The 26,540-nt window shown below is 48.0% G+C and overlaps 2 protein-coding genes across 3 annotated transcripts in view; one reads left to right on the forward strand and one right to left on the reverse strand.

The window, feature by feature from the left end:
- NF1 (neurofibromin 1) overlaps positions 1–26,540 on the reverse strand; it is a 290,705-nt gene that overhangs the window by 123,098 nt on the left and 141,067 nt on the right. The gene's annotated exons all lie outside the window — the stretch shown is intronic.
- On the forward strand, positions 479–3,377 carry OMG (oligodendrocyte myelin glycoprotein). Its single transcript, XM_055001108.1, has 2 exons — positions 479–706; positions 1,606–3,377. The coding sequence occupies exon 2, from the start codon at positions 1,612–1,614 to the stop codon at positions 2,947–2,949; it is 1,338 nt and encodes a 445-aa protein (XP_054857083.1). The 5' UTR covers positions 479–706; positions 1,606–1,611; the 3' UTR covers positions 2,950–3,377.

Genomic DNA, 26,540 nt, shown 5'->3' on the forward strand with positions numbered 1-26,540 from the left:
TGCACAGGTTTCCCTTCCCCTGAAAATCAGTGATTAGCCTCAGGTTAAGCATCATAGCTAAGTGGTGGTCTCGAATTGAACCTGGGTCTCTCAAGTCATAGTCTGAGACTGTAACCATTACACCACATTACCTAACCACTCCAAAGATATAAGAGCATAGTTGCCATCTAAAAATGCAGGAGATGTACAAAATAAAATTTTAGAAAGACACAGTGGTTATAAAGTGAAGGTACGGCATACAGAGAATTATGTAAACAGCAGCAGAAAACTGCCCAGGGGCTGAAGTATTATAAATGTTTTCTTAAAAAGAACGCACACAAACCAAAATTGAGACTAGATACTATTTGCACAGCTCTGGAACACGTGCTGCATCCTAATGCATCAAGACACAGGAGGGGGAAGGGGGGCGGGAAGAGAAGAAACACACCAAGAGAAGTTTGGCAACTCGGCTTTTAAAAACCTGTCCATTTTGTCGAGTATGCACCCCTTATGATAAATTTGAGTCAGCACCAAATGATTGGGCTCTGCAGTCCTCCGACGAAGCACTGATCAGGTGGTTACAGAGCCCCTGGAAACGGCAGCACGATGCAGCTGAGGAGGCAAAGCACAACCCACAGACAAACTGTGGCTACCCTCGAGAGCGAGCCGAGCTTTGCATCTCCATCGTTCAGAGACACGATGCGCTGAGGCTGCAGCAGGGACTAGGGTAAGTTTCTGGCTTTTCTTCTTTCTCCCCTACCTCGCACTAGCCCCTCCTAGCTTGCTTGCTTTCAAGGCCCAAACCTTCCACAATTTTGACCGACACACACACATATATGAGAGAGAGAGAGAGAGAGAGAGAGAGAGAGAGAGAGAGAGAGAGAGAGAGAGAGAATGAATATGAATAATCGGCAGAAACATAATCTTAACTTGCATGCCTAATAGTGACAGCTGCAGAATCTCAGCTGAACAATTTGAGTTTCAAATGGACATGCTGCCAGCTTAGGAAGAAATGGGGGGATATGGGGTGGGGGAAGAGAACATTGGTCATGTAACATACCTAAAGAATTGTGGCTTAAGGATGCCAGATTTATATTTGAGATAAAGAATGCTTTTGGAACTATGTCATATTTACAGCAAGGGGACCGCTTACATTGCAGCAGGGATTTTAAGACTATTTCCTTTAGACAGCCATCCTTTTCTGCCCCACAAACAATCCTTTATATTTTTAAAAAAGAACACCTAAAGATAAATATGAGATTCAAATCCCTGCAAACAGAAAGCAGACATTGTATAACATTTGGAAGAGACAAGCAGTTTAGGAAGAATGCTACCATTGGGAGCTGGCAGTGGAGGGGGAAAAGGAGGGAGGCAGGAATAGATGAGCTCGACAGCAAGACAGTCGAGATTAAGAGAGCTTTTGTAAATAACCATTTTTTTGCCCAGGGACGGCCATGCCACATTGATGGATATGTGTCTGCTTGTTTCATATATATGCATTTTCAGCTGAAACACTGCAATGCATGGGAGGGAAAGATGGACAATCCTTCCCATACAATCCTTCCAAGTCACATTCCTAAGATGTGCAATAATAAATTGGGTGTTTCTGTATATATTTGCTTCCAGGCAACCATGGAGAATTGGGTCTTCAAGGCATCTCCCTGTGTGCTGGCTCTTCTCTTCTTCGCACCAGCTGTTCCGGGAGTTTGTCCTCCTACGTGTTCATGCTCAGGAAACAACAGAAACGTGGACTGTTCCAGCAGAAACCTGACCACACTGCCACAAGGACTTCAGGACAACATAACCTACTTAAACCTGTCTTATAACCACTTGGCAGACCTCAACAGCCAACTGACTCGGTTTGCCAATTTGAGGACCCTGGATATTGCCCATAACTGGCTTCGGAACCTGCCGGCTAATCTGCCCAGGTCGCTCTGGGAAATATATGCCTCTCACAACAACATCAAGGTTTTACAAAAGCTGGACACAGCTTATCAGTGGAACCTTAAGGTCCTTGATGTGTCTCAAAACATGGTGGAAAGGGCTGTTCTCATCAACAATACACTGAGCAGCCTCAATTTTCTCAATCTCAGTAGCAACAAACTCTGGACGGTCCCCACTAACATTCCTTACAACATAGAAACAGTGGATTTATCCAACAACTTTTTAACACAAATCCTACCTGGCACGCTGGTGAGACTCACACGCCTTTCCAAACTTTACTTGCACAACAATAAGTTCACTTATATTCCTGATAAAGCTTTTGACCAGCTCACTCGATTGCAACTAATAACGCTTTACAAAAACCCATGGTTGTGTGAGGATGGCAAGCAAGCCCTCTTGTACTTGCAGACATGGATGACAGCCACCCGTGCTGCAGTCCTAGGGCAGCCATGCACAGACGAAGCAGCCACCACATCTGGGAAATATGCCACGCTCATCTCTGCTGCTCCCACAGCTGTTGAGAACCACTTCCTAGTTAAGGCTATTAAGGCAGCAGACACAGCTGGGTCTCCCATGACAACGGAGCAAACCCAACTAGGGCACCACCAATTTAGAACGAAGGAGGGTATGCTCAGCGCTACGGTTGGTCACTCTGTAGCCTTTACAAGCACCGACAGGCCACTAATCGTCTACCCGGAAGATCTGAGCACAGAGAAACTGAACTCGTATGAGGCAGCAGCAGCCACGCAAACGATCCAGCTTCAAGGCACAACCTCTGTAAATACAAGCACAATGGGTCTGGAGAGAACCTCCGCGACTCCAATGACCTTGAGTATCACCAGTGGGATCCCTACAAACTATTCAAAGAGGCCTCAAAGCACAACCGTCACTGTAAAGAAAGGGGAATCAACCACAAAAGGAAGCAACCCGAGATCCAGAGCAAGTCACTGCAAGGCAGCGCCTCTCTTCATCGTAACCCTGACAGCGGTGGCCCTGGCCATCGGGGAAGGGCTTGTGCTCAAGTGAATAATTGCTTCATTATTCCTTCTCAATAAATGGTTGGAACAAAAAATGCTCGTGTCCAACAGTGATTCAAATGCAAGAGGAGAGCCCGTTTAGAGTCTGAAAGCAACCTCTCCTAAATGAAAAGACTGCACAAAATTAGGTCTTGATAACCAAGCTGCTACTTACTTCAACTATGTCTGAGTTTTTTTTTTAAAAAGGCTAATTCTTTAAATAACATGATTGTTTTTATGAAATGTGCTTATTTTGTATTTACATTTTTAATTTTCTTCACACACAAAAATGAAAGTCTGTATTTTATGTATAGTTTTGTCATTAAACATCTGGGAAAGAAACATATAAAAGGCCTGTATCATATATGTATTGCCTTGCTTGACCTGCTAGTCAGAGAATCTTGTAATATAAAAGTACTACTCCTTTATAAAAGATGACGTGCAAAGGAGATTAAAGAGGAAAAAATAAAATCATCTAAAACTTAACTGCTTGTTATTTTGAGGCATATCAGCGGCGCATAATTTAAATTTGTGCGTATGCATATATATTTATGTTAAGGACATCTTAATGAGAAGGAATGGTTTTAAAATATTTACTTAAAGCATGTGTACAAACCATGTTTCATCGGAGGTAATGTTAACCACGGCTTGTTGCCACAATTCTAATTACAATCCCAGATTCCAGTGAAACCTGCTGAGACCTGAATGCCACCCCCAAAGTACAGAAGCCTGGAAATGGCTTTGTTGGCACAGGGGCAGCACTGAACAACTTAAACCATGGTTAGGCACTTCAAACCAACATTTCACATCCTAGTTTGCAAATCAACCCTTATCCACTGCTTAGGTATTTTGAAGTTTAGCTTAATACCAACGTTAAGAAAAACAAGCCACCATAAAGCACTTTGTCAACAGAACATGTCGGTAGGACAGGCAGGTGGGTGTACTTCAAGGATATCACAAAACAATCAAAAGGACTGGTCTCAACAATCTGGAAACACAAAGGGACCACAGGTCCCAGAAGACCACACTAACAATATGTAATTTTATTATTCAAAGTGCTAGTGCAAAGTGCAAATTTTCAATAACTTATGTTCTACTCCATGCATAAATATTCAAATCCAATGCTCAACAGTCCAATATTACAGTTCCAATTCCTATATGATAATAGGCAACGCAAGTCTGCTCCGATGAGTACTGATTTCGTAAGGTACAGTGTCCAATATGAAATCTGTTGTTTCTTTTCCTGTAGGCAAAAGCCGTCAATGGAGGACGACAAAGAAATCCCCACGGGAGCCAAGGTGGAAAATAGGTCTCCTGGGCAGTTGGCAATGGGAGCGCCAGCAGTAATAACAGCCCGTTTCATGTTGTTACGCTTTATCAAGATACTAATGCTGATGTAGTGAAGATACTTGTTGAAGAAGATGTGTTAAATGATGGCTTGATAAAACATAATGTGAAACGGGCTGTTACTACTGCTGGCGCTCCTGTTGCCAACCGCCCAGGAGACCTATTTTCCACCTTGTCTCCCCTGGGGATTTCACTGACGTCCTCCATTGATGGCTTTTGCCTACAGGAGAAGAAACAAAAGATTTCATATTGGACCCTGCATCATATGAATTCAGTCTTGTTGCCTATCATCATTTAGGAATTGGAACTGTTATACTGGACTGTTGAGCATTGGGTCTGAATATTTACGCATGGAGTAGAACATAAGTTATTGAAAATTTGCACTTTGCACTCTGCACTTTGAATAATAAAATTATATATTGTTAGTGTGGTCTTCTGGACCTGTGGTCCCTTTGTGTTTCCAGCACTTCAGGGATAGCCAACTTCCATAGACTCAAGAGCCACTCCAGGAAGTTGTATGAGAACCTTAAAAATATTGCCACAAATACATTATTGGTCACAACACAGGTGTTGTGATGCACATGCAGGCAATTTTTCCAAACCGCAAACAGAGATCACAAATGCATTCACCAGTTGCAATCACAGATTTTAAACTGGTGCGTGCCTGTCCCAGCACAACAAGAGAGACATGGTGGAGGCGGCCATTGACCATACACTGGGTTTCAAGAGGACCAATGGATCACAGTATCTCAGTGCTTCAATGCCTTCAAATCAGAGTCAAGCCCCAGGTGAGAGAAGGGATCTCCCTACTTGCTGAGCCCACCCACGTGGATGACGTGGATTCTGCACCCTGGGATGCTGCTCCTCCTCCCCCCTGCACAGTCTCCTTTAAATCAACAGGAACAGCTATTAGGGGACATTTCCCTTTTCAGTGTGCCCTTGCAGGAGCCCATCCCAGTTCTCAAGTAACTGGTCCTGACTCCCATCTCGCTGCAGTAGTCCATCCCCACTCCTGTTCAGTTCAACTGGCATATGCAGACATTGTCCCTCTTGCCATGCCAGTGCTGCCTCCTCCATCTCCATGACAACACAGAGATACAGCTTTGTCACCCTGACAACCACATCACAGCTTGCTCTTCCCTCCTGATGCTCTGGCTTACTTGCTTCTGGCAGAGCTCTGTGCCCACTGCCCCACACTTGTACTGGAAATGCAAAAGCACTGCATAGGAGGCTGTTGGTAACCATCATGTTTGGCTGGCTACCCAGGCCAGTCAAGATTTGTGGACCCTTGACCAAAAGGGCCCAATTACATACACATATCTAGGTGTCTTAACTATGAAAAGAAATGAACAAGCATCACAGATAAAAGCTCAGAGCCAGACAGGATCTAAATGGTATCCTTAGTCTGTCTTCACCTATGAGCCTGGTGCAAGAATAGCCACTGGCTTAGTTTGCATTAAGCAGGGTTTAGACAAATTCACAGAAGACAGGCCCATCAGTGGCTATTAGCCATGATGGCAAAATGGGCATTCCATGTTCAGAGGCAGTATACCATGGGGGTGCAAAGGCAGGGGGAACTGGCCTTCTCCAAAGACATTTGGTTGGTCATCGTAAGAAACAAAATGTTGGACTAGATGGACTTTTGGTTAAGGCTAGTTGGGCTTCTTATGAGGACTACTACTGTGAGCACAGAACGCTTCTTATTGTGGGAGGAAGTTTTGTCCAAGGGGGAAAATGGTCTTCAAAAAGAGATTTACAACAAACATTTTTGGGGCTACAGTACCCACCTAATGAGGTGGGGAAACAAATTGACAGGGCCCGACTAGTACCCAGAAACAGCCTGCTCCAGGACAAACCAAAAAGAACCAACAACAGAACCCCACTGGTTGTCACCTACAGCTCCCAGCTCAAACCCATCCAACGTATCATCAGTGAGCTGCAGCCCATCCTGGAAAATGATACCTCTCTCTCAGAAGCCCTGGGTGGAAGACCTCTCCTTGCCTACAGACAGCCCCCCAACCTTAAACAACTTCTCACTAACTACCATGAACCAGCTAACTAAGTCACCAACACAAGAGCCAGACTCTGCAACAGACCCAGATGCCAACTCTGCCCAAATATCTACCTAAAAAATACAATTACAGGACCCAATGGTGTCAACTACACAATCGCTGGCTCTTACAGCTGTTTCATCCGTGATATATGCCCTCATGTGCCAACAATGCCCCTCTGTTCTGTACATAGGACAAACCAGCCAACCTCTGTGCAAAAGAATAAATGGACACAAATCTGACATCAAAAATGGCAATATCCAGAAACCAGTAGGAGAACATTTCAATCTACCAGGACATTCTGTCAAGGACTTAAAGGTCACCTTAGTTCAACAGAAACATTTCAAAAGCAAAATCCGATGGGAAGCTGCTGAATCGGAATTCATATGTAAATTTGACTCAATCAGACTTGGATTGAACAGAGACTCTGGATGCATATCTCATTATCAGCAGCAACTGCCCTTCAGGCGTTCCATTCAGATTCAGCTACAGAGGGGTGGGGTCACACCCAGCCAGGACTGTGCACTCCACCTTTCATGACTTTTGCAACTGGTTTGCATCTATTCCCCCCCTCCCCTAACCACCTATATATCTCTAGAGTTTCTCCATACCCTCCATGCATCTGACGAAGAGAACTGTGGTTCTCAAAAGCTTATGCCTCAAAAAAGTTGGTTAGTCTTAAAGGTGCCACTGGAGCCTTTACTATTTTGCGACTACAGACTAACACGGCTGACTCCCGTGATTCAAAAAGTTGGGTTTTCATGGACTGCCAGGGAGAGGGGGCTGGTTACAAATTGCAGAAAAGTTTCCTCCCCGTGGATGGAAAGGAAGGAAAGATCTCTTGAGAGGGGGAAAGTGCACGAATATTGCTAGGGAAGCATCCTGCTTTGGCCGCTTTTGAAACTGCTGCACTTTCTGCCCCTCCCAAATGACTCCCAAGTGAACATACGCACTGCTTCCCTTGACATGCTCTCCCTGTCTCTTGCGCCCTGGAATATCTTCCTTGTCACATTGAGAGACCCCCTCCGCTAGGATTCTGGGAAGATGCGTTGTGCTACTGACTTGAGAAAAGAGTTGCACTGGTAATTTTTCTGCATCAATAAAGCACTTTTAATACACAAAACCTTACGCAGATCTTCAAGATAACGGCCTGGATCCAGATAAATTTTTCTGGTGACAGAATGCACTTCCATCAGCAGTACAGAAATCTCCTGTCTCCAGTTTCCCACTGCGAACCATTGGCCTCCCCCAAATTCTGTCCTGGCAGACAGGGAATCCTCAAGAACGGCATGGGGTAAATCTGGCCTCTGCAGCAGGAAAGGGGAATTGGCAGAAGCTGCACCTTCCTTTCGCAGAAAACGTAGTTGGATCCCACTCTCTGCGTGGGGAGGGGATCGAGATGAGGTTCACTCCCCCCCCCCCAAGCCTCTGGTTATATATTCCTGCTTCCACACAGGCCCATGCACATCGAGTCCAATGTATGTGCTTAGCACACATACGTGGGCAAGCCTTAGGAAGCTGCAACTAACACAGGGCAGAGGAGCACAGAAGCGCCTATCTAAAATCTGTTGGAATATCCTTGAAATCTGGACAGGAATTCTGTTTCAGAAAGATTGACCCTTGTGCCCATGGAGGGAAATTTAATGGAGTGCAGGACGCATCCCTCCCTGCACATTTATTTTCTACATTTCCTCTAAGACTACAGACTAACATGGCTATCTCCTCTATGATGGAACTCAAGGCAGTATAAGGTCTCCTATCCAGGGCAAACCTGTTCAGCTCCAACACTGTATTACGGGCCCTGCAACCATACCTTGAGGTGTCCAATGCGCACACACACACATAGCACTGGACACTACCTTCACCTTGTGCGATTTGAGCACAAGTCTACCATCAGAGCACTTCTTCAAACATGATTATTAGGATGGCTGTACCATACGCCACACTTCTCCGTGGATATGAGGGCCTTCAGCAGAAACTGTTGCGGGGGACGGCTAAGAATAGGCAGTGGCTGAATGATTAAGCTTTGACTAAATAGGCGGGAGGGAGGGAAGGTGGCATGGTATAGCCCAAACTCGTCAGATCTCAGAAGCTAAGTAGGTTCAGTACTTGGATGGGCGACCACCGAGGAAGACAACGGCAAACCACCTCTGCCTCTTACTTCCCTTGAAAGCACTTTGCTGGGGTCACAAAAAGTCAATTGCGACAGCACATACGCACACAAATATGCAGCAGGGACATATTCCAGTTTAGAAAATGCAGCAGAGCCACTGCTCCATGGAGAAGCTGATATTCTAAGCCTTTCTTCCCCCACTTTGGACTGTCCAGGACTGCAAACTCTGAAAATACAGGCTACAGAAGCCACATCCCTGCTTGGAATGCAAATTTTTGGAGCTCAATGCTAAAGGTGGAGGGCAGGATTGGCAGCAAACTCTTGACACGTGCCAGATTTTGGCTTTGCAGCTTCTACAACAGGTTACATATTGCAGCAGTTATTTCCATGGTAACCAGAAGCAGAGAACTCTAAAGGGGAGGTTATTCCTACATATTAAAGAAGAAAACATCGTTTCTCCCTGTTCAAAGGATCAGAATGGTATGCAACAACGCCAGCTGAGAGAACAGTTCTACGCATCATGCAAAATTAAGCCGGCAGGTCTAGCTATTATACTAGTGGCAACACAGCAGAAAACCCATGACCCAAACAGGTCCTCCTCACGTGTGGTCTTTGGAGTGTGTACTTGCACGCGAGTGCCTGGGGGGGCCGTCTAATTCAGCCCACTTCCCCATGGCTGTTTTTGAAAAGAAGGGGAAATTGCCAGACACATCAAAAATGCACCACCCACAACATTTCCTGCCGTCTACCTTTTCCATCCAAGAACGGCGGCACAACCATCTGGGGCCTCCTATTTTTATTTTATTTTTTATTTCTTTCATTTCTACCCTGTGTTCTGAGCCTCAAAGCAGCTATGAGCATACTGGTACTGGCAGCTGCAGCAAATGGTGGTGCAGGGGGAGCAAAAGACCAAAGTGGCCCCTCAGCTCAGCGCTATTCCCAGCAGCCGACTCCCGTGTTAGGTCGTTCACCGCTCTGCCTCCTAAAATCTGCTGCGCTACGCCCTCCACGTTTCTACCTGTGCAATTAACTGGCCGTGCTCCACGCAGCAACAGCATACAGTAAAGCACTCTCGGCAGCCACCCTTCTGACTTCCATAGCCTTTTTCAAACGCGCTACAGCTACCTGACTTACTCTGGGGCTTGGTGGCCAGTGTCAGACTGTGGCTAGATAAGGTACTCTCTGCAAGATTCCCTTTAGAAGCAAGAATAAGTCCAATGTCTAGCAAAGGAAGTTTTATTGCAGAAAAGGTCCATTATAGTCCACTGTCCTGAATAGGAGACTCAGGATGGTACATGATCATTGTTACCAATGAAGAGCAAGCATAGGATACAGAGTAACAATACCCATCTGGAACAGCCTCCCCCCACAGTTCTCAAAACAACATCTTTCAGTCCTGGGAAGCTGCTCTCCTTCAAGGCCAATGCCTGGTGGAACGGTGTTAGACAAAACAGTCCTCTGGTGGGAATGCTGCTTGGGAACTGGTGCACCTGAGGAGAAAACACTTAAACACTAAAAGCATTAGAAAATGGTGTCAGTATGGTTAAGATATATACTGGACCTGACATTACTGCCCCCCTTAAAATAGATCCCCCCCTGGTTTATATGGGTAGCGAGTATGAAAAGCTTTGGTCAATCTAGGAGCATGAACATGTGCAGAGTTCACCCATTCATCGTAACCAGAATCAAAGTCCTTCCACCTAATGAGGTAAAAAAGCTGATTCCTCTTGATTTTAGAGTCCAAAATTTGTTGTACCTCATAGTGTATTTGGTCGTCAATTAAAGTTGGAATGGGTGGAGCTTTGATATGCCAATTGTTGTCGGTGGGAGCTTTCTTCAAAAGGCTGACATGGAACGTATCATGCACATGGCGAAGGTTCTTGGGCAATGTTACAGCAACAGTCACTTTATTTATTACCTTGCGCACAGGAAAAGGTCCTAAGAATTTCAGAGCGAGTTTGCGGCTTGTCTGAGCTAGCTTTAGGTTCTTTGTGGAAATATACACATGGTCTCCTGGTTGTAATTCCCATTCGGCCACACGATGGCGATCTGCGTACTTTTTGTAATCCAGTTTGGCTTTTTCAAGGTGTCTCTTAATGATAGTCCATTGCTGCACCGCTTCCCCCCACCATGAGGACACATCTGGCAATTTAGAGGAATGGAGAGGGGGTGCGTCCAAAGGGAAGGGATTGAAGTGAGTCCCATATACAATTTTGAAGGGGGCTTCTCCCGTTGAAGCGTGAACACTGTTGTTATAGGAGAATTCAGCTAGAGGGAGAAGGTCCACCCAGTTATCTTGTTGAAAATTGATGTAGCAACGAAGGAACTGTTCTAATATTTGGTTTGTTTTTTCGGATTGCCCGTCGGTTTGTGGGTGGTGGCTTGAACTGATACCTTGTTCAATATTCAACATTTTCAAAAGCTCCCGCCAGAAGTTGGCAACGAACTGTCCGCCGCGATCCGAAATCACCTTGGACGGAAAAGAATGTAATTTTACGATGTGTTTTAGAAACAGATCCGCTAGTTTTCGAGCGGAGGGTATAGTAGTACAGGGGATAAAATGGGCTTGTTTGGAGAACAGATCTACCACAACTAAAATACAATTATGTCCTTTTGAAAGAGGTAGATCAGTGATAAAGTCCATGGAGATTACTTCCCAGGGCCTGTTCGGTGTTTCCAATGGTTGCAGGAGACCCGGAGGTTTCCCTTTTCTGGTTTTAGCGCTGAGGCAAACAGGGCAGGAACTAACGTATTGGGAAATGTCTTTGCGCATGCCCGGCCACCAGAATTGTCTTTGAACTAGGTGTAAAGTTTTCAGATACCCATAATGTCCAGCAGTGGGAGCATCATGACAGCGCTGCAAGATTTCCAACTTAAGGCTGTCCGGGACATAAAACTTGCTCCCAGCTAGCCAATCCCCCTGTGGGGATTGGGTTAGTTTGTTTCGCGGAGCTTTATTCCCCTCCTTCTCCACTTCAGTTTTAAGTTTCGATTTCCATTCTTGGTCGGCCGGGAGGGGCTGCTTAGCGCGGCTGCGAGTAGTCACCACGCCCCCAAGTTGCTTAGGCGAGAAGACCGTGTCGACAGTCTCCGCCCGCTTGCTCTTATGTTGGGGCATGCGCGACAGGGCGTCCGCCAAAAAGTTAGTTTTGCCCGGGAGATAATTGAGGGTGAAGTTGAATTTGGAAAAGAATTCCGCCCACCGCAATTGCTTGGCATTCAGTCTGCGGGGGCTTCGGAGGGCCTCCAAATTTTTATGATCTGTCCAGACCTCGAAAGGGTATCTCGCCCCCTCCAGCCAATGCCTCCAGTTAGTGAGAGCTGCTTTCACTGCAAAGGCCTCCTTCTCCCACACATTCCAATTCCTTTCTGCCTCTGAGAACTTTCTAGACAAGAATGCACAAGGCCGCAATTTCCCATCCTCCCCCTTCTGCAGCAAAACCCCCCCTATCGCCGTATCGCTGGCGTCGACCTGTACTATGAAGGGGGACTGTTCGTTGGGGTGGGAGAGGATGGGTTCCGTTACAAATTGCTGTTTAAGGCATTCGAAAGCCGTTTGGCAATCGGGGGTCCATTGTAGTTTAGCAGAGGGTTTTTTGGCTTGGTCCCCTTTCTCTTTGGTTTTCAGCAATTCTGTTAAGGGGAGTGTGATTTGGGCGAAATTTGCTATGAAGTCTCTATAGAAGTTGGCAAAACCCAGGAAGGATTGCAGTTCTTTGCGGGTGGTGGGTGTTTGCCAATCCTGGATCGCCTGTATTTTGGCTGGATCCATTTTCAACCCCTCTTGTGAGATACAATACCCAAGGTAAGTGAGTTCGGTTTTATGGAATTCACATTTGGACAATTTGATGGGCAGTTTATTCTTCATCAAGGTGGCCAGGACCTTTTGTACCATTTGAACATGTTCTTCCTCGGTTTCAGAATAAATTAAAACATCATCAAGGTACACCACCACCCCTTTGTACAGAAATTCATGTAGAACTTCATTTATCATGGACATGAAGACAGACGGGGCTCCCGTCAATCCAAAAGGCATAACTAAGTATTCATATTGTCCGAGGGGCGTATTAAACGCGGTTTTCCACTCATCCCCTGCCTTGATACGAACGTGGAAGTAAGCATCTTTTAGATCTAATTTCGTAAAGATCTTACCTTGGGCCACGACGTTGAGAAGGTCTCGGATGAGCGGTATAGGATAGGCGTTGTTGGTGGACACTGCATTTAGTCCTCGGAAATCCGTGCACAGTCTGAGCCCCCCATCCTTCTTTTTCACGAAGAGAACTGGAGCGGCGTGGGAGCTAGAGGCTGGGCGGATGAACCCTCGTTGGAGGTTGGTGTCGATGAATTTCCGGAGCTCTTCACGTTCATGGAGACTCATGGGATAGAGTCGTCCTTTAGGCAATGAGGCTCCGGGTAAAATTTCCACCGCACAGTCCGTTCGTCGGTGCGGGGGTAGAGTATCAGCTTCCTCCTCCGAGAAAGCATTTAGAAAAGGCCAGTATGGTTCGGGTATTTGGTTGACTTCTTCTTGGGTGAGGAGGGCCTTTTCTTTATAAGTTGGGTCTTCGCCCCAGTTTTGATTCCAACGGTGATTTTTACAGTTGGCATGATTGAAGGTAATACATCCTTGAGCCCAGTCTATGTAGGGATTGTGATCACATAGCCATTTGCTGCCTAGAATTAACGGGTACTTGGCAGTAGAGCTGATGACAAAGGACCTCTTTTCCCAATGTTGTCCCATGCCTGTGATCACCGGGATGGTTTCAGTCGTGACCGGATTCATGTTGGTACCATCCATTTGTTCAAAAATTACTGGATTTTGTAAATCCCGAGTTGGTAAGACCAGTCCATTGACTAGAGCTGAGGCTATGATGTCTCTTGAGCAACCCGAGTCAATAAGAGCTTGCACCCGAATGTGCATTTTTCTCTCTGGGTTGATTAAAGTCACTGGCATGAATAAAATGGACCCAGGTGGCCGGTTCCGTGCAGGGACGGGCTTGGGGCGGATCTGTCGTTTGGGCCCTTTTACGACAGATCCATCTCGTTTCCCGACTGGGGACTTTCTGGATTGACTTCTGTAGATGGGGAAGCGGGATCGTATTCCATAACTTCTTCCGCTTCCAGCCCTCTTTCTGAGGCTGGCCTTTGGGAAGCGCCGCGGCCTCTGTTTGCTCGTGGAGCTGGAGTCGGGCGTTGGAGCGTAGGGAACGGAGCAAGGGTTGGACGCCGTAATTGGAGCGGAGGTCTTTGCACAGGCCGGTAGGGGCATTGTGCTGCAAAGTGACCAGCCTGTCCGCATTGCAAACACAGCCCTTGTTGCCATCTAGCATCTCTCGCTCCACGGGTGGCGTAGCCAGCTCCCCGAGCTCCCTTCTGTAAGGTCAATGGTCTTCGTTGTCCCGTTTGTTGTTGTTGCTCAACCAAACGGACTTCTAAAATGCGATTTTCCACTTCGCAAACAAGTTGAATCCAACCTAACAGCGTAGGGGGATTGTCTTGCATGAGGGCTCTGTCCAAAAGTCTCGGATTAAGTCCTTGTTTGAACAGAATAATTTTTGTGGACTCCTCACACCTGGGGCACTTGGCAGCCAATTGTCGGAATTTCGTGATATAGTCTCTCGCTGCCATGCTGCCCTGCTTAATGGCCTGCAATTCTGTTCGGGCCCTGGTTTCCTCTAAGGGATCTTCATATTGTGCTCTAATAGCATCCACCAACCCCTGGAGAGTATCGAGTTCTGGGGCCCCGATATTATATAGTCCTACGTACCAGTCCGCTGCTTTCCCTTGTAAACGGGAGCCGAGGTGTTCAATTTGGCTGGCCTCGCTGCCGAAGAGGTGTCCCCACCGGTTGAAGAATTGCACGACTTGCACTAGAAAAAAGCCCAGTTTGGAGGGATCCCCGTCAAAAGTGGCGTCTAGTTTCACCCAACCCATTGGGAGGTCTTGCCTCGGAGCCGGGGCTGGGTAGAAGTCCGCCGGAAGCCTCAATGGCACTTGAGGTATGAGGGGACCCGGTTGAGCTGGCGGTGGCCTCACCGGTTGAGCCGGGGGTGCCGGCCTCGGCTGGGCTGGCGGTGGTGCTCTCGGCAGGGCTGGTGGCAATGCCGGAGGTGCTGGCCGTAGCGGTTGAGGTGCTGGCGGTTGAGGTTGGTGTGGCGAAGTAGGAATCGGCCGCTGAGGGGTGGGTTGGTGGGGTCGCAGTGGTGTAGGTCCCATCGGTTGGGTCGGAGGCGGTCTTACGGGTTGTTCCAGTGGCAAACGTATCGGCTGCAGCGGCGGGGTTAGTTGTGGTCGAAGCAGAAGGGGCCGCAGCGGCGAAGGCCGAATGGGTGGAAGGCCGCGCGGGCTTGCCCCTCCGGGCGTTGTTGTTCTGGGAAGCGTCGGCTGGCCTTTTGGCGCTGGTAGACCATCTCCCGGAGGTTGCCCGACGGGAACAGTTTGGCGCGGTTGACCAGGGGCTCCCCCCCCCGATGGAGCCACGGGTGCTCCCGCTTGGTCCGGCCGGACCGTTTTCGGGGAAGTATGGGGGGGTATCACCGGTGTATCACTTGGCTTTTCCTCCCCTTCCGTAGGCCTCTCAACGGGGGTCTCGTCTGGCGGCACATCCCCTCCCGTGATAGGAGGTTCGATGGGAGTCTCACCGGATGGCACAACCGGGTGGTCCCTTCTCGGTGGAGTTTCCCGCTGAGGGGGAAGTTCCTTGGGTTGTTCTCCCGATTCGCCAGGATAGGTGCCCCCCCCCGCCGGTAGGCGACGACCGCTGCTGAACTTCCTCCATCGGATAGGAGATGACACTTTGAAGGGTAGCTATCTGTATCGCCATCTCTTCAGGAGACAGTCTTTCCCCTGCCCCCATTGAGGAAATTAAATGAATGGCGTGAGCCAAGCTTTCTTCCATATCCATCAGCTTAGCTTCTAATTGTTGTATACGACTTGGCCCTGGTTGTTCGCTCAGGGAACCTTCATTCGCTGTACTCACCGGGGAGAAAGGGCCCCACGGAGGAGGGTCCCCTTGAACTATTCGCGACCTCGCGGCTAGAATTCCCTTGGCCATACCCGTCACGGCCGAGATGCTGGTATCTACCGCATAGGTGCGACCTCGTATCTGCTCCCAACTTGGTTCAGGGACTTCCGTTGGCTCCTTCCACGGGGCAAGTTCGGAATAATCCCAACTCAGGGCGCCTCGGCGAGACGTGTCCCCCTCCATCTGCTCAAACGTCCTGTTCCAATATCGCCATGGTTGGCTGCTATCTAGTTCCGGGACGGTTTCTAGGCTCCGGCGCCCGTCCATCGAGACTCGTGGATGGAGTCCACCTGCCCGGCGCTCTCTGGTTTCTCGGGGTCTGGCTCCCCACTCCGACGGGGTGGGCACCGAGATCAAGGGGAGAGCGGTTGCTTTCGGCCTTGCCCCGAGATTGCTTTCGGTCCCGTTTCGAGTACTGAAGTCGATGAGAGGCAGGGTAGAAGTGGAGGCTCCGGTTCCGTTCCCGGTTGCTCCCAGCTCCTGGGAGTCTTGGGTTTGCACCGGTTGATTGTCGGGAGACGCATACGGATCAAACAAAGGATCCCTGTCCGGGACAGCCTTGGATTCCGCTGGGCCCGACGCAGACATGATTGGTAACAAAATGTCAGACTGTGGCTAGATAAGGTACTCTCTGCAAGATTCCCTTTAGAAGCAAGAATAAGTCCAATGTCTAGCAAAGGAAGTTTTATTGCAGAAAAGGTCCATTATAGTCCACTGTCCTGAATAGGAGACTCAGGATGGTACATGATCATTGTTACCAATGAAGAGCAAGCATAGGATACAGAGTAACAATACCCATCTGGAACAGCCTCCCCCCACAGTTCTCAAAACAACATCTTTCAGTCCTGGGAAGCTGCTCTCCTTCAAGGCCAATGCCTGGTGGAACGGTGTTAGACAAAACAGTCCTCTGGTGGGAATGCTGCTTGGGAACTGGTGCACCTGAGGAGAAAACACTTAAACACTAAAAGCATTAGAAAATGGTGTCAGTATGGTTAAGATATATACTGGACCTGACAGCCAGGACCCAGACTGAGATTCTGCACCCCATTTCATTTAGCTTGATTTTCACTGGGACATTATGGGGTAATCCAGCCAGTTAAGCACTTCGGACTCCTACTTCAATAGGAGAGAGTAACATGCTTCATTTGTTCCCTGAAATCAATGGGCTCTAAAAGTGCTTCACTCTTGCTGGATTGAGCCTCTGCTTGTGCCTTTAAACTATCTGCACTTTAGCATTAGTACTCAAGCATAGCGTTTCCCACAAAAACACAACCCACAAAACACAAATGGCACTTAAAATGAATGGGGGCATCCCTCCACCTTTTAAGTACAGCATAACAGCCGCAGCTTTTGATCTGTAGCCATCAGGCCCAGCCTCTGGTTCTTACGCTTTGCTGTATCTGATGGTTCAGCAAACATATATCATTCTATATTTAGGCAATTAACTCAGCACTTCTTTTGCTTCCATATGATTCAGAAATGGAGCCCAGGCAAGGAGAACATCTGATGTTTCACCTGATATATGCAAGCTTAAAATGTATTTGCAGCTCTTATATCCCACATTTTTTCTCTAAAAAGGGAGCCAAAGCAGATTACAGCACACACACAAAAATATACAGGCAAAAATATCATTAAGAGAAAGAGACCCAACTTTAAAAAAAAAAAATCATTGTCTCTACGCGGTTCCAAAAGCTTTCCTAGAGAGCTCCATCTTATGGTCCTCTAAAAGCCAGGAGGGAAGCTAATTTCCTGACCAATCCAGAGAAGCTGTTCCAGGGAAGACGTCCTCCTGTGCAGAAGCATTTCTGATAGCTCTACAGGAAGGAACAGCAAGGGGAAACAGCTGCCATGCATGTGCACTCAAAAACCCCCAGATCGTGCCCAGTACCTGAAATCTTAGGTGTCATGCACCAGATTAGAAACAAACATGCTCCTTACTAACTGACTAGAGGAATCTTTAAAGACCATTTCAAAAATTCCATCCTCTCCTCTGTACAGTCCATCTAAGAGGCATTGTGGGGCCTTCCAAAGGCATGAACTGGTCTATAATGGGGCACAGTGTGCTGACAGAACAGGTGCTTCACAGTCAGAGCATCTCGGGTTCAGCCTCTAGCAAGTCTCAGCCCTCGGAAAGACAAGAGTCACCTGGCACACTGGACTACAGACCAGGTAGTTGGCTGAGGACGGCTGAAGCTGCAGACTCTGTCTGGGAAGCCCTCAGTTGCTGAGCTCCTGGAGGGGAAGGGAAGCGCCACCACTGCATGCAGAAGGCCTCTTTTTAAAACGTCTCTTGAGCAGAAATGTTGGGAGAGACCCTCTGCCCGGGGACTCACTGCTAGCTTGGGCAGGCAGCCCTGAGCTAGAAGATCTGGCCCAGTATAAGGCCCAGTAAACAAATCTGCATTTATTAACAGCAGCCATTTTGAACCAGGAGGGCTCTTGTTTATTTGCTCCTTATAGCTCGTTCTCTCACTGAAATGTAAGGTGGATTACAGAATTTTTAAAAATGCAAATGAACGGCATAAAACATTCAAAGAATAATACAGTTGAATTAGGATTACACAATTAAAAGACAACAAGCGGGGGACCCACAAGGAGTTGCAAGCAGTGTCTCATTTCCCCCTCCCTCACTATCTCATCTTTCCTTCCCCTGAAAGCCCCCCACTGCCTTTCCCCCTTTCCTGCTTCCCTCTCTCCAGCCCACCCACCAGCCAGCCTACCTTTCCCCTCCTTCCCTCCCCCTGGCAGCCTATTTCCAGAAAATTGTGGCTAAGTAGAGCAGGGATAGTAGCCTGGCTGAGCCCTATTGCATGCCGTCACCCAGGCCAAGCCCAGCTGCGAAGTGCTGACTGAGTCGGGCCCAGTTGCATGTTGGGGAACCTACAAGGACATATTGGGGGCACATCACTTGCCTCTGTCTTCCCTCCCCACACGATTTCCTCTCTCTCTTCTCCTGGCAATCCCCCCTCCACGATATCCTCACCTTTCCTTGCTGCTTTCTCTCTTTCCTAACCAGCTACCCATCAATCTACATATACCCCTTCTTCAGCAACTGCAGCACAGTGGTTAAGTGGCTGGACTTTGATTCAACACTCTGTAGGTTCAAATTCCTCTATCGGCATTAGCTCATTGATTAGCCCTGGGTAAGCCGTTCCCCTTGGCCCCAGCTCCCCAGCTGTACTGTGGGGATAACAACAACAGTGACTTTGTTCACCACTCTGAATGGGGCACTGATCTGTCTAGAAGAGTGGTACATAGGCAGTTATTAATATTTCATTTACAGCCCATAAAGAGATAACCCGAATAGAATCTTCTAAACTTAAAATAAAGACACAGGACGAGTTATCACCAAATTATGATTGGTTTCAGTACAAACAGATCAGAGATCTTTACAATTCGGACTGTACAAAGGGAGGCATAAGCACTGAGAACTCGGAACTAGAGCAGACACTTTTGAAAGAGGACAAGAAGGAAATTTCCAAGGTATACCAAATACTGCTGAAATGGCATACTGAAGATGAAACAGTTAAAATACAAATGGTGAAGTGGGCCATAAATTTCAACAAAGAAATAACAATGGAGGCATGGGAATACTTGTGGAAGAATACAATGAAGATTACGACGTGTACTAATATTAAAGAGAACATTTACAAAATGATTTATCGTTGGTACATGACACCAAAGAAGATTGCGCTAGGGAATTTGAACACTTCTAACAAATGCTGGAAATGTAAAAAACATGAGGGTTCCCTGTATCATATGTGGTGGACGTGTGAGGTAGCTAGACAGTACTGGGGGGAAATAATAAGAGTAATAAGTGAGATTTTACAATTTCAAATTAATAAGAACCCAGAACTTCTGCTACTGAACTTGGGAATGGAGGATATTCCAGCTCAACACAGGACAGTTATTTTACATGACAGCAGCGGCTAGACTTTTGTATGCGCAAAAATGGAAAGTACAAGAAGTGCCAACTATTGAGGATTGGATTTATAAATTGCTGTATATGGCGGAAATTGACAAAATGACAAGAAAACTGAGAAATCTTGACCCAGGACAGTTCAACACAGACTGGGAGAAGCTGAGACAATATTTGGTGAAGAAATGGGAGGTGGGAGGAGAACTGTGGCAGTTCGAGAACTATTGAAACATAATAAAATGCAGAGGGGGGTGACTTTACCGGGGGGTGGAGAGGCAAATGAGAATTTCTAAGCAGTTATTTTGTTAGATTACTATATATAGAATGATATATAGAATATTGATAGAAAATAACTAATTATAAGGATTGACTAACTAATATTACTTTTGGTAAAAATTGTATAATGTATTAAAGTGAATAAGTCTACCTGAAGATATATAGGGGGTAAATTGATAACTTTTGATGATAGTTATATAGATATATAATCAAAGTAGAATAAAAATGATAATATAATTAGATATAACTAAAGCAGAATGAAGATGAGATATGTAGAAAAAGTAATATATAGAGTATAAGTTAAATTGGTTGACTTATATGAATGTATGGTCTATATGATCTAGGATACATAGAAATATTTGAAATTATGAAAAACGGGACAAATTGTTTGTCTAATATGGAAGAAGGGATTTAAAGATAGGGCACAGAGTATTAAAAATAGTTAAAGAATTATTGCTTAGAATAAAGGGAAAGTATATGTTTGTTAGACAGATGAAATTAAAATGAGTAAGGGAAAAGGGACAAAGGGTTGGAAAACTGTTGGAAGTCTATAAAAAGGGGGGGAAAGGGAGGGGGTTAGAAATTGGGAAATGGGGGAATTGAATGTAATGTGAAAATAAATGATTCTAATCCAATAAAAATTTTATTAAAAAAAAAATATTTAATTTACAGCCCACATTTTTCTACAATGCGGGGGGAAGGCAAGAAGCTTACATCATTCTCCTTCTTGCCATTTTATCCTCACACCAACCCTGCGAGGTAGGTTAGGCTGAGATTGTGTGACTGGCCCAAAGTCTCTCAGATTCTAGGCTGAAAAGAGCTGGGGCCAGGCTGAGGCCTGCGAGTTGCCAAGCGGTTGCTTCTGGGCCTGGACCTCACGAGTCTCCCTTCCAAGGCCAAAAGAGCTTCCATGTCCCCCTCGCATCCTTTTTCTGATAGAAACAAAGGCTTGAAGGTTGGCAATACAGCTGCGGCTGCCTCGCAACGGCCACTGAGGATGTGTGTTTCTTAAAGCTACACATGCTGTTTCTATAATTTTGAGTTTTTAAAACCCCCGTGAGGTTTTTTTTAAAATTTCAGAGTTTTCTAAAAACCTACGGCTTTTCTCAGGTCCGTAGAAAGATGTCTCTTGTCTGCCCATTGCTCCAGTCCCAGGAATTTTAATTTCCACAGATGGGGCCACGTGGATAATCAGATATACAAGTGGGGACCCACAGGGATGTTCTCCTCTTCCCCCATGTCCTCTTTCCCTTCCCTGCCCCCCACAGCGTCTCCTCCTCTTCCTGCCTCCTGCTCTCCTTCCCCCCCGGACGACTTGTGTAGCGCCGACTGAGTCAGGCCCAGTTGTATGAGGGGGAACCTGCAAGGACTTGCATGGCGGTATTGCTTTCTCCCCTGGGTCCCCCTCCCCACACTATTTCCTCCTTTCACCTCCTGGCAGCTTCCACAGGCTCTTCTTCCTCTCTGTCCTTCTCTCCTTCAGATCCATTAAACAATTTCCCGTTTGTTTCTCCTCCATCATTTATACTCTGCCTGTCCCCACAGTGGGGACCCAGAGCAGCACGCATTGTTCTCCTTGCCTCCCTATTATCCTCACAAGAACTCTGAGAGGTAGGTAGGGTTGCCAACTCTGGCTTGGGAAATACCTGGAGATTTGAGGTAGGGTTCCCAGGTGCCCACCGGTAGCGGGCAAACTCCCAGGGATTTGCCTCCTCGTTTGCTGATCACCCAGCGATGGCTGGGAGGGGGCAAACTCTCACAGTCTCTGTCTGATACCGGGGGGGGGGGCACCTCAGGAGTGCGTGCTGCACGTGCGCTCTCAACCGATGCGGCAACATCACTTCTGGAAGTGATGTTGTCCGCTTCCTGTAGGAGCGTTCCCATGCTTTGTTTGGGGCCAATCTGGGCCCCAAACGGGCCAAATCAGCCCTGTGTGGAGCATGGGAGCGCACGTGCGGCGGGCTTGGTGATGTCACTTCTAGAAATGATGTCATCACACCAGCTGTGGGGTGCACGCACGCATATGCAGCACACAAAGTAAGTGTCAGAGACTCCACCCTCCCAATGGGAGTTGAGGGGTACCAGGCAACCCTATTTGAGGGATGGAGCCTCATAGCAGGTTATAATGCCATAGAGTCCACCCTCCAAAGCAGCCATTTTCTCAAGGGGAACTGATCTCCGTGGCCTGGAGAGCAGTTGTAATACCAGGAGATCTCCAGGCCCCACCTGGAGGCTGGCAACCCTAGCGGTAGGTTAGGCTGAGCGTGTGTGGCTGGATCAAAGCCACCCTGTGAGCTTCCACAGCAGCATTAGAATCTGAACCTGGGCCTCCCACATCCTGCTCTGAAAATCTAACCACTACACTATGTAGGTTTGGGCGGTGGGGGCTGGTGTTGAGCAGTAGCAAGCAGCTGGGCCTGGGCGAGTCATGCAACTCATGTGGAATTAAGTCATCCAAAGGTTTCTTCTGGGCCTGGCCCCAATGAGCCTCCCTCAAAGGCCCAAACAGCCCTAGAAAGCCCCCCCCCCCCCGCTTTTTCCTGACAGAAACCAAGCCCGGAATACTGTTATGGTTGCCAAGCAACAGGCACTGAGGGCATCTGGTTAAACCTACAGACGCTCCTTTTATCATTTTGAGTTTCTACCCCCCACCCCCATGTTTTTTCTTTCTTTAGATTTCAGATTTTTTTGCAAATCTGGAGCATTTTTCAGGTGTGTGGGAAGATCTGTCCTGTCCATTCATGGCTCCAATCAGGGCCACTTGGCTATTAGTACATAAGATGAATGTGAACGAGCCGCCTAGAGCAGGCCCTGGAATGAAGTGACTCTTCTCTAGCAGCATTCTGGAGGTAGCAAGTGGCACTGCCCGAGGGGTTATCACGTTCAGATTCCAAACTCCCTCCCTTTTTTGAGCCTTCCTACAACTGTGCAAAGTAACTGTAATCAACACAACTTCCCTGTGCAGGCTTCATTACAGCAACTTTTGTCTACGTGTCACCACCGCCCAATTCCCATTGCAGCTCCTCCCAGACCGTTTTCACCTCTTCTGCACTAAGGAGCAAGAGGAAATCACTAAACTAGACAATCCTGTTGCACATGTCATTAAATGAAGCACTCTCCTAAGAGGGTGCCACTTCAGAGCATAAGTGAGGGATCCCATATTTGCTCACTTCCACCAAGGCCAAGAATTCCTCACGTTTAGAAAGCCAATTCATGCAAACTTTCTAACTGCAGACAATTTTGCACATGAAGTGGTACTGAAACTTGTAATCTACTCACATCCCAAGGAGAATAACCGTAGGGAGAAGGGAATGGATTTTGCAGGTTATGACTTCCCCACCATCCTACCAAAGAATGAAGCATAACTTCCAGCTTCACCAGACAGGGCTCACAGGTCCCTAAAAGCTGTCCTCAGAACCCATAAGGGCGTCAGATTTGCTATTTCGATATAAACAGCAAATGAACAACCAAACAGGGTTAACATACCTGTAACTTATGTTCATCGAGTTCTTCTGTGCTGACACACATGGGGACTGCGCAGGCGCAGGCCAGCCGCCGGAGAATTTTCTAGAGCTTCCATGGCTCCGAAGGGGCCGTTTGTCGCGCGCCTCAGCGACCGTTTTCCCGCCCAAACGGTCACGTGATCCTACAGCGACCAACGGCCCCTTCCCTCAGTTCTCCCTTGCCGCCGCTTGACCAACACACTTCAGCCATAACACCTTAAAAACACCAATTTCCGTTACAGCCAACACAGTATTGTGCATTGGAGTTCACAGCGGGGTAGGAGGGAGGGTTGTGTGTCAGCACAGAAGAACTCGATGAACATAAGTTACAGGTATGTTAACCCTGTTTTCATCTTCGTTCTTCTGTGCCTCCACACATGGGAGTGTACCAAGCTTCACACAATAAGGAAGGCGGGGGTGAAGTCCAACACAATTTTATTAAGCAAACAAGATCAACAATAAATAGATATGCATATATACATCTATGTAAAAATACTGTGTAAGGACACATAAATACTCGATATTTACATATATACACACCCCCAGGTACATATATACACACTTTCACTCAAGGGTACCCAACAGGTACGTCAAGAAAGTCATACCAAAACTCCCTCAGGAAAAGAAAGAGTGTAAGACAGCCTTGGCCACAGATACATCCTGCTCCGCATTGACATCAACGGCGTAATGCCTGACAAAGGTGTCTGCAGAGGACCATGTGGCTGCTTTACAAATGTTAACCAGGGGCACCCCCCTGAGGAGTGCCGAAGAGGATGCTTGGGACCGCGTGGAGTGGGCTCTGACATGAAGCGGGCAAGCCACCCCTGCCAGGGAATAGGCCTTGCTAATGGCCGTCACAATCCACCTAGACAGGGTCTGTGAGGAAGCCCTGTTACCCTTGTCCTTGGCCCCAAAACATACAAACAGGTGAGGACTGGAGCGGAATCCCTTCGTCCTATCCAGGTAATAGGCTAGGGCCCTCTTCAAGTCTAGGGTATGGAGGGCCTTTTCCCCCTTAGAGGAGGGTTGAGGAAAGAATGCAGGCAGTGAGATATCCTGCGAGAGGTGGAAGGCGGACACCACCTTGGGCAGGAACTCAAGGCAGGGACGCAGGACCACCTTGTTGGGATGAAACACAAGAAAGGGAGGGTCAGACCGCAGTGCAGACAGTTCACTGACCCTTCTGGCCGACGTGACGGCCACCAAGAATGCTACCTTGTAGGATAGCATATCCAAGGGGCATGTAGCCATAGGTTCAAATGGAGGCAACATGAGATGTGAGAGCACCAAGGACAGTGACCACCGAGGCACTGGCGCAGACACAGGTGGGTAAAGATTGTACATGCCCTTAAGGAACTGGCGGGATTGTGGGTGAGAAAACACCGTAGCACCCTCAATTCGGGTGTGAGCAGCTGATATCGCTGCCAGGTGGACCTTGAGGGAGGAAACCTTCAAGCCCATACCACGCAAGTGGCACAAATACTCGAATACAACCCCCAAGGGACTGCTGTCAGGCACCACCCCTCTGGCAAGTGCCCAGAGCTCAAACCTGCGCCACTTGGCCGCATAAGCGCGCCTAGTGGATGGCCGACGAGCATTCAGGAGGACCCTTTGTACCTCGTCAGTAAAGCCTATCGGGGAGGAACGATCCGCCAAGCCGTTAGGTGCAGCTGCTTGGGATCGTGGTGGACTAGGCTCCCGTTTAGGAGAAGGTCTTGCCGAGGAGGCAGACTCACATACGTCCGTTTGGACATCCGCAGGAGCTTCGGGAACCAAACCTGCCGTGGCCAGAAGGGGGCCACTAGGATGCAGTCCGTCCCGTCCTCCTCTATCTTGCACAGGACCCTGGGAATCAAGGGGAACGGAGGAAACATGTAGTGCAAGCCCTGCGTCCACGTAAACTGGAAGGCATCCCCAATAGAGAGGGGGTCGCTCCCTGCCCTGGAACAGAACGTGTGGGCCTTGGTGGTCGCCGCAGTGGCGAACACATCTATCACTGGATGACCCCACATCTGGAAGATCGGCCCAACGCACTCTACGTTCAGTTCCCACTCGTGTTCCAGTAAAGGGACCCTGCTGAGGGCATCTGCCCGGGCATTGTCTGACCCAGCCACGTGTATAGCACGGAGCGACACGCCGTTCTTGATAGCCCACTGCCAAGTGAGTGTGGCTTCCCGGCACAGGGCCATGGACACTGTGCCCCCCTGCTGATTCACGTAGTACATGGCAGTCGTGTTGTCCGTCTGCACCAACACCTGACGATTTCTCAGCAGTGCTGTAAGAGACACAAGTGCGAAACGAATGGCCCTTAGTTCAAGCACATTGATATGGAGGGTCTTTTCCCTGTCAGACCAGACATCTTGCACAGCCACATCACCACAGTAAGCACCCCATCCCATCAGAGAGGCATCAGTGGTAACCGTGATGTCATGGTGTTGATACCCAAAAGGGGTCCCTCTAAACAAGTTGTCAGCAGACAGCCACCAGTCCAAGGAGGAGAGGATGACCCTCGGGATAGAGAATTTGAGGGACGGAGGGTGCAGTAGAGCATCGTACCTCCGCACAAACCAGTTCTGGAGAGGGCGCATACGCAGCCTAGCGAAAGGCACCACAGAGGTGGCTGCTGCCATATGCCCTAGTAAGCACTGGATAGCGCGCACAGACAGGAACCGGTTCCTTTTAAACATGGACACTAGACCCCTTAGGGACCGAGCCCTCTCCAAGGGGAGCAGGGCCTTACCCTCCACAGAGTCCAAAAGTGCACCAATGTAGGACACCTTGCAGTTGGGCACCAGTTTGGATTTCTCCAAGTTCACCAGGAGCCCCAGGCGTTGGCACGTGCTAAGTACCAAGCCAATGTCCTGCACCAGCCTAGACTCTGAGTCAGCCACGATGAGCCAGTCATCGAGGTACGGAAAGATAGTACAACCTTCTTCCCGTAGGAAGGAAACCACAGGGGCCACACATTTAGTGAACACTCGTGGGGCAGTGGACAGGCCAAAGGGGAGCACCTTATACCGGAAAACCCTTTGCCGGTAAACAAAGCTCAGGTATTTCCTGTGCTCCTTCCGTATGCCCACGTGAAAGTATGCGTCTTTTAAGTCAAGAACCGCAAACCAATCCCCCTGTTTCAGCAAGGCGATCACAGCCGCCAACGTTACCATTTTGAATTTGGTCACCTTGAGGAAGGCATTAAGGCCCCTCAGATCTAAGATGGGACGTAAGCCCCCATCCTTCTTAGGGACTAGGAAGAACCTAGAGAAGAAACCCTTTACAGAGTCGTCATAGGGCAATTCTTCCACAGCACCCTTGGCCAAGAGCGACACGATCTCCGCATCCAGCTCGGCCATAGTGTTATTGACAGCTGT

This window comes from Eublepharis macularius, chromosome 17, assembly GCF_028583425.1.
Source record: "Eublepharis macularius isolate TG4126 chromosome 17, MPM_Emac_v1.0, whole genome shotgun sequence".
In the NCBI taxonomy this organism is placed as follows: domain Eukaryota; kingdom Metazoa; phylum Chordata; class Lepidosauria; order Squamata; family Eublepharidae; genus Eublepharis; species Eublepharis macularius.